General features: G+C 44.0%; 3 protein-coding genes across 3 annotated transcripts in view; all 3 read left to right on the forward strand.

Moving 5' to 3' along the window:
- Positions 1-2,996, forward strand: LOC130520286 (NACHT, LRR and PYD domains-containing protein 3-like). Its single transcript, XM_057024002.1, has 4 exons — positions 1-35; positions 995-1,096; positions 1,367-1,479; positions 1,580-2,996. The coding sequence occupies exons 2-4, from the start codon at positions 996-998 to the stop codon at positions 2,416-2,418; spliced, it is 1,053 nt and encodes a 350-aa protein (XP_056879982.1). The 5' UTR covers positions 1-35; position 995; the 3' UTR covers positions 2,419-2,996.
- Positions 2,990-12,654, forward strand: part of LOC130520287 (ribonuclease inhibitor-like) — a 25,882-nt gene continuing 16,217 nt past the window's right edge. Inside the window, exons 1-3 of the mRNA XM_057024003.1 lie at positions 2,990-3,402; positions 4,331-4,507; positions 4,593-4,766. Of these exons, the coding sequence (XP_056879983.1) occupies positions 3,182-3,402; positions 4,331-4,507; positions 4,593-4,766 (572 nt within the window). The 5' untranslated portion in view covers positions 2,990-3,181. The remainder of the gene's footprint in view (positions 3,403-4,330; positions 4,508-4,592; positions 4,767-12,654) is intronic.
- LOC130520288 (ribonuclease inhibitor-like) lies at positions 6,582-9,306 on the forward strand. Its single transcript, XM_057024004.1, has 2 exons — positions 6,582-6,766; positions 7,676-9,306. The coding sequence occupies exons 1-2, from the start codon at positions 6,597-6,599 to the stop codon at positions 7,863-7,865; spliced, it is 360 nt and encodes a 119-aa protein (XP_056879984.1). The 5' UTR covers positions 6,582-6,596; the 3' UTR covers positions 7,866-9,306.

Genomic DNA, 12,654 nt, shown 5'->3' on the forward strand with positions numbered 1-12,654 from the left:
AGACGAAGCAGGAAGAGCGACAAGGTGAGTGTAAAGTGAGTATTATGCTGTTAACGTTGTTAGAGAGTCTTAACAGGTATTAACAACATTTTAAAACTTTTTTGTGACAGGTGAAAAGCTCTTAGAGTTATTAGAGCTGTTCAACAGTCCAGGTTACAGCTGGATATTTTGGTATTACCTGTCAAACAACATTTAATCGTGTGCAAGTTAGCATCTCTCAGCCGGACCAATTTAAGACAATAAACTAAATAACTAAATCCACACAGGATCACAGGACACCAACAGGATTTTGGGTTCATGTTGCACGTTTTCTCACAGTGGTTTATTGTTCTATGTTGTGGAACCACTGTGAAAGAAATGCAGGAGTGGGTGTCATTTCTTTCATCTATTTTAAATAGAGCAGTGATCTTTGAGGACTTGGATCATAGAAATAATTGAAGAGGGGAACAAAGGAAGGAAGTTAAAAAGTCCTGACTAGTATGTTTATGTAGCACCAGATAATTTAGTGGCTGAGCTGAAGACAGTCCTTTCACCATGTTGGCCTGTGGAAAACCAGTGTTGTGGGCCCGATGGACCAGCGTCCCCGTCGTTGCCGGACCACCGTTGGCCACCAGTTGGGTTTTGGGATCAAAGTGGGGGCGTTTCCTGTATCCGGTTCTCCTCACGGATCCATGACTACAACATGTTGCTGCAAGTGCAGAGACGTTTGCTCTGGAAAGAACTTTAGAGCACATTCAGTGCTGCAGGATGAGGGGCTGGAAAAGGTGCCAGTTCTTTTCTCACTGCAGGGAACAGTTAAAAAAAGCAGCTTAAACTCTGAAAACATGAAAATTATACAGAGACATCATTGATTTATTGATTCAGTTGTTATCCAGAATGGATTAGAAATGTTCCTGTTTGATAAAAATGCAGTGAATTGGGATTATTTAACTACAACCTCTACAGATTATTTACCTTCATCACAGTCTCATCACTATTTCTGATGTTTCCTCAGGATGGACGAGGACAGAGCAGAGTCCACAGTGCCCAGCTGGGTGTCCCTGAAGAGTGACCGGTCCAAAAATAATATAATAAACTTCAGAAGTTCAGAGGAAATGTAAGAAAACTAAAGCGTGATGATGTGTTTGTGTGCCAGCTGTTAGTCACATTAACAGCAGCAGGTTGTGAGTTTATCATTGGAGATGTTTAACACTTAAACCTCAGACAGTCATATAGTTACAGACTTAATGTGAATATTGTTGATTAGAAACAAGAATCATGTTTAAACTGAAAGATGAATTCAGACATAAATGCTGGAACAATATTGAGTCTTGATCAGGTTCTTTCATCCTATAAATCAAAGGACTAATAGAGATGTGTTTCATAGTGAGAGGGGGGAGCACATCCTATCAAACTGGGACCAGTCAGCTCCACCAGGAGAGTCCTCTTGTTCACAATCTGGAAGCAGATCTGGAGATGCTGAAATGAAGCCCAAACAAAGTAAAACTGTTCAATATGAGATTTAATTTGTGATGTCATGAATTTGTAGTTGTGTTGATGATTTATTATAGATGGAAATCATTGGTTTACTTATGTTCAGGAAGTGATCTGCAGGAGGTGATAGAAGGTCATAAGATGAGTCTGAAGAGAAGATGTGAACATGTGACTGAAGGAACTAATGAAGCAGGAAGTGGAACCCTGCTGAACAAGATCTACACTGAGCTCTACATCACTGAGGGACAAAGTGAGGAGGTGGACACACAACATGAGGTGAGACAGCTTGAGAGAACCTCCAAGAAGAACATCCAGGACACTCCAATCAAGTGCCAGGACCTCTTCAAAGTCTTATCTGAGCAACAGGGACACATCAGAGTGGTTCTGACCAACGGTGTCGCCGGCGTTGGAAAAACCTTCTCAGTGCAGAAGTTCAGTCTGGACTGGGCAGAAGGTTTGGAGAACCAAGACATCAGTCTGGTGCTTCCGCTCTCATGCAGGGAGCTGAACTTGATCAGAGATGAGCAGCACAGTCTTCTCTCACTGCTTCATGTTTTCCATCCAACATTACAGAAGATCAGAGCAGAAGATCTGACTGTCTGGAAACTTCTGTTCATCTTTGATGGCCTGGATGAAAGCAGATTTTCACTGGATTTCAACAAGCATCAGCTCATCTCTGATGTCACACAAGTATCGTCCGTTGGCGTGCTCCTGGTGAACCTCATCCAGGGGACCTGCTTCCCTCAGCTCTCATCTGGATCACCTCCAGACCTGCAGCAGCCTATCAGATTCCTCCCTCGTGTGTTGACAGGATCACAGAAGTACGAGGCTTCACTGACTCCCAGAAGGAGGAGTACTTCAGGAGGAGGTTCAGTGATGAAGATCTGTCCAAGAGAATCATCTCACACATCAAGGCCTCCAGGAGCCTCCACATCATGTGTCTGATCCCAGTTTTCTGCTGGATCACTGCTATAGTTCTGGAGGACATGATGACCAGAGACCAGAGAGGAGAGCTGCCCCAAACCCTGACTGACCTCTACTCACACTTCCTGATGGTTCAGATAAAGAGGAAGAAGCAGAAGTATGGAGGAAAGCAGAGACCAGGGAAACTGACTGAGGCTGATAAAGAACTCCTTCTGAAGTTGGGTCGGCTGGCGTTTGAACATCTGGAGAAAGGAAACATCATGTTCTACTCAGAAGACCTGGAGCGATGTGGACTGGACGTCTCCGAGGTGTCGGTGTACTCAGGAGTTTGTACAGAGATCTTCAAGAGAGAGAGTGTGATCTTCCAGAAATCAGTCTACTGCTTTGTTCATCTGAGCATTCAGGAGTTTCTGGCTGCCGTCTACATGTTCCACCGTTACACCAGGAAAGACACAGCGGTTATAAATCAGTTCCTAAAATATTCTGAACCAATCCCCTTTTCCTGGTTTTCATGGTTGTTCACAAATAACGATCCAGCCACATCTCTTGATGACTTCCTCAGGAGAGCACTAATGAAATCTCTTGAAAGTGAAAATGGCCACCTGGACTTGTTTGTTCGCTTCCTTCATGGTCTCTCTCTGGAGTCCAATCAGAGGATCTTGGGTGGACTGTTGGATCAGAGGAACAGCCACCCAAAACCATCCAGAAGGTCCTCAACAACCTGAAGGAGCTGAACAGTGATAAATTCTCCCCAGACAGAAGCATCAACATCTTCCACTGTCTGATGGAGATGAAGGATCAGTCAGTCCATCAGGAGATCCAAGAGTTCCTGAAGTCAAGGAGGAAATCAGAGAGGAGACTGTCAGAGATCCACTGTTCAGCTCTGGCCTACCTGCTGCAGATGTCAGAGGAGGTTCTGGATGAGCTGAACCTGCAGCAGTACAACACCTCAGTGGAGGGACGACGTCGCCTGATTCCAGCTGTGAGGAACTGCAGGAAGTTCCAGTAAGTAAAGATTTTTGGGGCCGGACATCGGCGTTTAAATCAAGCGAGTGGATCATGTCAGGTAGCAATACCCCCTCCAGTGGTCATTCCTTCAATTCTTTATCTCCATTGCAGCGTCCATAAATTAAAAAAACAACAACAATTCATCCAGAAATGTTCAACACTGGCTGGATATAAGTTCAAAGGTCAATCCAGACAAACCAACATAAGGCAGGAATAATAGGAGCCACAAGTTAACTGACTATCATGAAATTACTGTCATGTCATTAAATCACTTTTGTTTTTTGTATACATCGTATTCAAACGACAGAAAAACACATTTTAACTAATGACACGTGACTATTTTGCTTCATTTGTTCAACGTAAAAACAGCCGGCCTCGTTGGTTTAAATGGGTGTTTTAGGTCTTTGTGGCGGTTCCGTTTGGAGCCTTTATGTGACCCACAAAGTTGTTTGAGCCTTTCCACACCCGTTAGGTGGCAACTTCATCACTAGCAACAAAAGGTGCAGTGAAAATGATTTGAAGGGAAACAGGCAGATATAACAGAAGCTGAGGGCAATCGATGCAACCAGAGACTCTGATGTCATCGATCGGATCGCTGAATTAAGACTTGACGCACGATCGTACAAATTGGATGAAATGCAAAATATCCAAAGAGCCGATAGACAGATAAAAAGATGCACGTTTCTTTAAACCATTTGCTATAATCATTTTAAATATTGAGTAATTATGAGCTGTTCTAAAATAAGACAAATGTTGAGAATAATTCAGTTGCATTTCAGATCTGATGGTCGTTCAAACTGTTGCTCTACGGTGTTGAATTTAGCTTTTCCAGGAAATGAGCTACATTTGTGTTGAGGTAGATTCTCAGATAAGTTGATGAGAAATCCCAAAGTTTGACTCACTATTTTTGTTTCATACACAACAGACTGTCTGGTAGTTTTCTTTCAACGAGTCATTGGGAAGTTGTGGCCTCAGCAATGACGTCAAACCCTTCTCATCTACGGGAGCTGAGCTTAAGCAAGAACCAAAGCCTGACAGATGCTGACGTAAAGTTACTGTCTTCTGCAATGATGCATCCAAACTGCAGACTGGAGACGCTCAGGTCTTTTCTAAATTTCTTTACATTTTCTGCTTTTCTCTTCATTTTCAGATTTAGAAATGTGTTTTTATTTGCCCCATTTATTCAGACTGAGTGGCTGCAGGTTATCAGAGATCAGCTGTGGCTCTCTGGCCTCGGCGCTGAGGTCCAATCCCTCCCATCTGAGGGTTCTGGACCTGAGTCAGAACCAGCTGAAGGATCCAGCAGTGAAGCAGCTCTGTGGTTTTCTCCAGGATCCTCTCTGTGAGCTGGAGACTCTCAGGTCAGTCAGAGATGATCCAGTACTTTCCCAGGTGTAACTAGTTAGACAATAAATGTTTCCATGTTTGATCTTTGTTATAAACGTAGTGTTACAGTTCTCAGAAAAAAGACCACACAGGACAGATTTGCAGTATTAAATTGGTTGTGGAAATCTGTCCCATGTGAGGATGGTCATCAATGACTAGAAAGGAAGTATCAGTTGTAGATTTGTCTTGTTTTATTTTAGGCTGGCCACAAAACCGCCCAAACATTCAGACCAATCAAAAATGGTTCTTCCTGTCTTTTAAAGATCAGAAGGAAAACTAGAAACCCCAAAAAGAAAGCTGCTGCAGTGTGCCATGCCCCTTCTCTACTGGGAAAAGCCATCCCAAAAAAGAGAAAAGCCCAAGTGTGAAGTGAGCACCTTGTTAAACCTTGGTACCGAAAGCCTGCAGTCATTCTCATCTTAGGTGGCTTCATTCCAGCCAGAAGCCCAAACCTGCCTCCCTCTTAAAGGGGCAGCAGGTCAGTCCAACCACAGAAACCTTCATGAAGATCTGAAGCTTTCAGCATCCACAATTGTTGCACCTCACTTCCATTGGAGTCCAAATCAGAAGTCAACAAGTTGATTCTACACCGATTCTACACAATGCAACCATTTTAAGAATGTTTCCATCCATAAGTTTTCACACATTTTTAGATAAATCTGTTTGTTCATCGCCTCCTTCTTTTGTAATGGTCATTAAAGAAAATGACCTTATTTGAGTTTTTCTCCTCACAAATATGACTTTCTATGAATGATGCAATAAATGCAGCTTGCAATCTAAGACAATATGGAAGTATGTGTATATAATAGTAGTGGAAGTAGCTCATAAAATAATACATTTGCTCTTCTCATCGAATCTTTCTATGTTATTAAAGAAAAACCTGCTCTTAGTCAACAACATCTAAGACATCAACCAAAAATCCTAATTTTCTATAATCTAATATAAAACAGTAGAGAAGACTCTTTCTGCAGAGACCCTGGTGGCAGGAATGCAGAAGTATCACCTGCTCAACTTGGAAGGTGGAGCAGAAACCACCAGCTGAGAAGGTCCTCAGCGAGAGGAAGTGGTGGAGAACCATGAAACTTGCTAAGCTCCACCTCAGCTCCAGAGACGGGCTGAGCTGGAGCTGTGGCACCAGGTATCGCCCAGAAGAGCCTCCAACAAACAAGCTCTTCTCTTGGGAGGAGAGGGCTTTGAATCTCAGCTCAGTGTGCTTGTCTCTAGTAGGTGGCAGCTGCACCTTTTCCTGAGGTCCTTGTTGATGCCCTGAGGGGAATTGATGCTCCTGCAATGTTCTCTGGCAGCATTGAGCTTGCAGTGGGGCAATCAAACACACTGTGGGGGGCTCTCTTTCCTTCTCTCATCTGGAGAACAAGTGACACCAGCTGCCAATCATTGTTGGAGAAATGTGCAGTCAGGGGAACAATGCGTCCAGACTATAGCCACCCTTCCAGCATCCAGCAGTGTCTAAAACCTTTGATTTGGTTTCACCAGAGAGTGTAGGGATTGCAGGGTCGCTGCAGCATCGCCCACAAGCTATCAGGAGTGGGTCGCTTTGTCCCAACTCCTGACAAGAGTTGAGTGCTATTGAGAAATGTGGTCTCACAACTTGGAAGGTATTTTGACCGACACACACTTTACATACGCTGTAGATCTTGTCCAACCACCCTGAAAGAACCCAAAATAGGAACATACGGCAGATAAGCCGGTGCAGAACCAGAGGTTTGTTGCTTGTAAGCTGTGTTTTGCTCTGGTACATGTTGATTTTTATTTGTCTTCTCTCAAAATAATTGTTATTTTAGCCTATGGGACTGCAGTTATCAGAGACCAGCTGTGATTCTGTGGCCTCAGCTTTGAAGTCCAACCTCTCCCATCTGAGGGTTCTGGACCTGAGCGACAACACGTTGAAGGATTCAGGAGTGAAGCAGCTCTGTTCTGGACTGGAGAGTCCAAACTGTAAACTGGAGAGGCTCAGGTCAGTCTTCATTTTTCTACCTATATACCAGCTGCTAAGATGGTGAAGTGAGGCTGTTCTCAACACTGCTGTGATGCACCACATTAAAAAAATTCCTTGTAATATCGTGATTCAGGTCTGACCCAACTAAGAACTAACGTAGGTTTAGTACTGACGCAGATAACATGCAGACCTGCACCGTATAACCTCATCCTGCATTTTTCAGATTAAGTACTGCAGGTTATCAGAGATCAGCTGTGGCTCTCTGGCCTCGGCGCTGAGGTCCAATCCCTCCCATCTCAGAGAACTGGACCTGAGTGGGAACCAGCTGAAGGATTCAGGAGTGAAGCTGCTCTGTGGTTTTCTCCACTTTCCAAACTGCCGACTGGAAACTCTGAGGTAAACACCATTCTCAAAAATGTCCATTATTCCATCCGAGGGTCCTCACACTTTCTGAGTGTGTGTGTTGTGCCCAGTTCCTTCAGGAGGGAGGGCCACACGGGGACCACTTATTCATGATAAATTGATTTAAGGACAATGAAAAAGCCGACAGATGGGAACCAAAATTAGACAAAACTAGGTGAGGGTGCCTGGTAGACACCAGCCAACGAGGAGGGAGATGGTGAGGGAGACAGGAAGTCATCTAAGACAGGTTGTGCCTTTAAAGATGAGCCACAGGTGAGATGGATCTCCATGATGAGATGGGAGGGAAAGAGGTGGGAGAACCTGGGGAGAGTGAGGGCCAGAACAATATATATTCTCCTTTGGAACAGTGCAAACCTGAGAGGTTGGAATTGTGGTCATTACATATTACTATCATTTTTTAACCTGTAACTAAATTAAATATTTACAGATCATGCCTTTGATTAACCTTTCAGATTAATACTGGTTTCACTTATAACCTTATAAAAGTTTCCCTTCTTTATTTAGATTGATGTACTGCAGTTTATCAGAGATCAGCTGTGGCTCTCTGGCCTCGGCGCTGAGGTCCAATCCCTCCCATCTCAGAGAACTGGACCTGGGTCAGAACCAGCTGCAGGATTCAGGAGTGAAGCTGCTGTCTGATCTCGTAGAGAATCCACACTATGGGCTGGAGACATTGGGTCATGGCTGGTTGTAGCCAGTCAACTCCCGCTCATCTGCTGCATCACTCACTGACCACTGGTGAAGAGCATCTGTGGAAACATCTGCCGTCTACTCCCTCCATAGATGAAAAATTCAGTTTTTAAAAAGCGCTGGTGGACTTTCAGGAGATCAGTCGATGGTCGACAAAGCAGAAGCAGCTTCGCCTTGAAGTTAAATTAGTTCCTGGTATCACACAATGCATCTTTATAAAGTTCTAAATGGCTCCTCGGCCACTCTTATAAGCATGGAAACATTCTCTTAATTGTCTCTTCAAATGTCTGTATTATACGTTACTATTTTACATCATGCCTTCAGAATCTTTAGGGTTTAGTATTTACTGTCTCTGTGACATGGAGCATTGGAATATTTCAGCTGCAGCCAGCAAAAACCCATCAGAATGACGGCTATCGGTGGGAACCGCAGGTCATTTGACTTTAGTCAGTCTGTTCAATGTTATAGGATTTATTGCAATCTAATAAAAACTATGAATAAATGTGGGAAATAGGAAATAAAAAGAAGCAAAATGACCAAATAAATCTCCCATGAATACTGTAAATTTAAAGATGTCAAGAATGGAATATCAGCTTAAATGGAATCAAACATAAAGTGAAAAGGCCTCCTTTAAGTTTACTGCAAAAATAAACACTAAATCAAGAGCGACACGCGCCAAAAACGTCTCATTCTCTTTTCTGTCTCCACTCATTCTTTTATATTCTCTTAAGATAATGGGGACGGGGTCGTGTGATAACAAAACAACCTAATTGGGGACTATATTTTTGTTGCAGGAACTTTGGCTCTTCAGAAGTTTCTATGTTGGCTTCCACAGATTGTGCATCCACTAGAAACTCAGTGTTTTTGAGGAACTACCAGGAGTGGCTGGAGTGGAGGCCAATGACGCTATAGCTACATATAGCTACATATAGATCACTGCTATCCTCAACCCAAAAGACCACCAGTTGGCGCAGCAATACTAAAGATAGGAGGTTGTGGTCGTTGCGCAGACGCGGAGTGATATCACGCACAAACGTGCCCTATGTTCTATATACCGTATGTTCGCGACCAAAGGGCGCACCGTATTAAAAGGTGCAGCCTCAGTTACGGGTGCTGTTTCTGTATTTAACACATACATCAGGCGCTCCGGATTATAGGGCGCGGGCATGGTAAAACATACCGCTATGATAGCTTAAAACATGCATGCTAGCGCGTATTTAGCAATTTTGCAAAAGCCGGCAAGTCGAACAACCGACAACAATGTTTCCAAAATTAAAATTTTCGTATTTTTTGTATTTTGTTATTAAGCCCCGGAGGGCTGAAGCAGGACCGCTGTTAAAAATGTATCAGTCCGCGCTTCCAGTTCTGGTGCAACGTCCAGTTCTAAATGTATGAATCCGCGTATTGACGTTTCAACGTCCCATCAGTAAACGGAGAGATTTGGATATAGTCCCCCTGAGGTGGTGTTTTTAGAGCAGTTCTTAACACTTTTCTCTTTGCCTGATAAGAGGTCCAAACATTATTTCACTTCCCTATAAAATACTCTAAAATTTGCCATTCAAGATCAGATACCACCAGGTATAATTCATCCTCTAAATTTTCACAATTTCTTATTCTGTCAGGCTGTTTTTAAACCTTTGGCAACGTAAAATAAAGTACTCAACTGGTATTATGTCAGGCTGGTTTACATCACATTAAAGAAGCCAGCAGAAATAAAACACAACAGTTACACAGACTATGCAAAATAATATAGAGGATATAAAAAACAGTGTTGAGATGGGTTTGTGTCACTTTAGTAAAATCAAAGCATTTTTCTTTATGTGCCAGCAACGAACACAATCTAAGAAGTCTTTGACACTAAACATATGGAGCTCCTATAGAACAAACTAAAGATTTGTTATTAAGATAAAGAAATGCAACATTTCCCCCAGAGAAACGATGGCGATGGAAAAAGCCCTGGCTGTGTGTGTGCATCACAGCAGGCGTGGGTTCTCCTCTCTGGAGTCATGCGGGTCTCCTTTGAAGGGCAGATGAGGAGGTTGGTTACAGATTCCCCTCAGAAAGATGATTAGGGTGCCAAAGGTCATCACCGGGGTAACCAGGAAGAGGCAGAGTCGGTCTACTGTACGAGCGATGCCGCTCCAGTTATCCTTCTCCTGTCAGGACCAGACATTTACGCCACTTTTGATCTTTTTTAAATCAGACTTTGGGTTGAGGACTCTGTTTTAACCATCTGAGCTCATTGTAGTCGTTCTTGTTGCGCATGTGTTTAATGATGTAGTGGCTCCATCCACAGCCGGCTTGATCTCTGCGTACAGCTGATGGCTCGCTCCTCCTCTTCTTGTGGTTTCACAGCTCCACACAGACACCAAAGCTCATAACTCAAATGAAGCTACTTATGCTTCTATATCTCATGTGTTTAAATGTTTCTGGAAACGTACTGGCAGCGTGTGTGACTCGGGTCACCAGTTCGTGTCTCCCAGACTGTTTCTCAAACATCAGCTCACTGCGGGACTTCACACTGTCGTACTCCTCAGCCGAGGCAATGGAGCCCACTGAGCTGGGTCGCCGCGGTAACGCTCCATCCCAGTACGGCTCTGCCTCAGCAGGGCGGGACATGCGCAAGATGTGGGGTAATCGCTGGAGGAAGAGCTGGCAGAAAAAGAAAACAGGATTTGGAACACTGATACTGATGTGTGTATGTGTGTGTGTTATAGTGGAAAAATCACATGTTCATATATCCTCTTTCATATGTTACTAAGTCACATGTTCATATATCCTCTTTCATATGTTATTACGTCATAGGTTCATATATCCTTGTGAGAAGAATTATTGTTGTTGTTATCGTTTCAATGCTATAGTAAGTATAGTAAGTAGATTTAGAATGTTTAATTAAAAGGAATGTATGAGTGTTTGAACCAAGTGTTGATGCTGTTAGGTACCCAGCACTGAGAGGTACCATGTTCAAGGACACGGGGAAGTCGGAGAAGGAATCATGAGGTCAGATTGACATAAATCTTGTGTGCACCAAATAAAAGAGGAGAGCGAGCAGCAGACGGGCGGAGTTGAGAGAGGAAGCTTGAACTGCTCGTCAGCTCTCCCTTGCAAGGCCTCCTGTTGTCTGTGTGGTTGATCTGAGTCTAGTGAACGAACAGCGCGGGTGACCAAACATCACCCTCACAAAAATGGTCCTTCGAGCCGGATCCCAAGACCTGGAGAGGAGCGCCGTGGGACGACCGAACGCCGAAGTCTGTGCACAGCCGGAGTCAAAAAGACGTCCGAATCGAAAGACCTTTCATCACGAGTTGACGGAAGGCCGGTCTTCGTCCCTCCCAGGGCGACCATCTCCAGTGACGGGAAGAAGGCACCAAAACAACTCAGAGAGAAACCATAGAGACAACGGAGTGAGTATAAGACACGAAAAGCGCTACACAGAAAATACCGCGGTATTGCCTGCCTGGTCATCGGGAGAGAAGCAGAGGCAAGATACACCCGCCTCCTCGGCGGTAGAAGCCTGGTGTATACTCTCCTGATTAAAAAAGAGGGGTTATAAGGCCACGGCGGAGGGACTGAACTAGATATCCTGTATGGATTGAGGGTTGTTCAGTCGGGAGATCAGGTGTCTCCATTCAAATACATAAAAACTGATAAATAAAGTGCAAACATGGGCAACCAACATTCCACAAAAGGTGCTGAATTCGAAATCCCAGCATCATGTAAACACATGGAAGACAAATATCCAGGTTCATGCTCATATGTTCAGCTGTGGATGACTAAGTTTGATTGGGATGGTAATTTAGGCAAGCCAGGCAATATTAATTAAAAGAAGTTACCATACTAACGGTACTGAAACCCAGCAAGTCCTCATGTGCGTTAATGGCAAGAAATGGGGCACTGTTAGAGGAGATTGGGTCCCAGTGGATCCAGCCACTCAACAACCATGGCAGCCTGGCAGCCAAGAACTAAATGACAGACTCGACAGACTGTACGAGCGCATGCGAACTGTTTTTACCAGACGAGCTGACTACAGCACCATTACGGCCACGAGACAAAAGACTGACGAAAGTTTTGAAGACTATAGCATGAGAATGAAAGATGTGTTCCGGAAAAATAGTGGAATTCCGTATGCGGAAGAACCAGAAGGTCCCTACCAACAGCAGTTAAAGCAAGCTATACATGGGGGATCAAAATCAGAGATAAAAACCTGGGTAGAGAGACAATTAGTTGATTTCGGAACCTGTCCCCTAAACCGCTATGAACAACATGCTATGCATGCTGAAAGACAATGCCAAAAAAGTAAGAATCAGTTAACAGGCATGTTTTTCAATGCCAATCCTTTCCCAAGCCGAGGCCGAGGGCGTGGGCGAGGCCGAGGCGGAAGGGGAGGAGGAGGCAATTCCCGTGAAAAAGATCAGTGTCATTATTGTAAAAATTATGGACACTGGGAACGTGATTGCAAAAAGAAACAACGTGACCAGAGATACAATAGAGGACAGCAGCAAGGTTCTAATCCACCTCAGCTATGACTAGAACCGGAAAAAGATGTCACAAAAATTAAAACAAATCAGGGCACAAAATTTGACCAATTGAAAAAGATGACTTAGAAGATGTTTTAGACTTTGCTAGTTCCACATGCAGTGTCAATACTGCTGCTACAAAGTAAGATAGCATTCCTGTCGCCAGCACGTCATCTTTCCTGTATGGCAGTGTTGCTGTCTCAGCCGAATCTGACGATTCGACGCTGCACGACCTTAAACCCAGCAACGCTGCTACCCACCGCAGAAGAGGGACAC

Source organism: Takifugu flavidus, unplaced genomic scaffold (genome assembly GCF_003711565.1).
Source record: "Takifugu flavidus isolate HTHZ2018 unplaced genomic scaffold, ASM371156v2 ctg336, whole genome shotgun sequence".
Taxonomy (NCBI): Eukaryota; Metazoa; Chordata; class Actinopteri; order Tetraodontiformes; family Tetraodontidae; genus Takifugu; species Takifugu flavidus.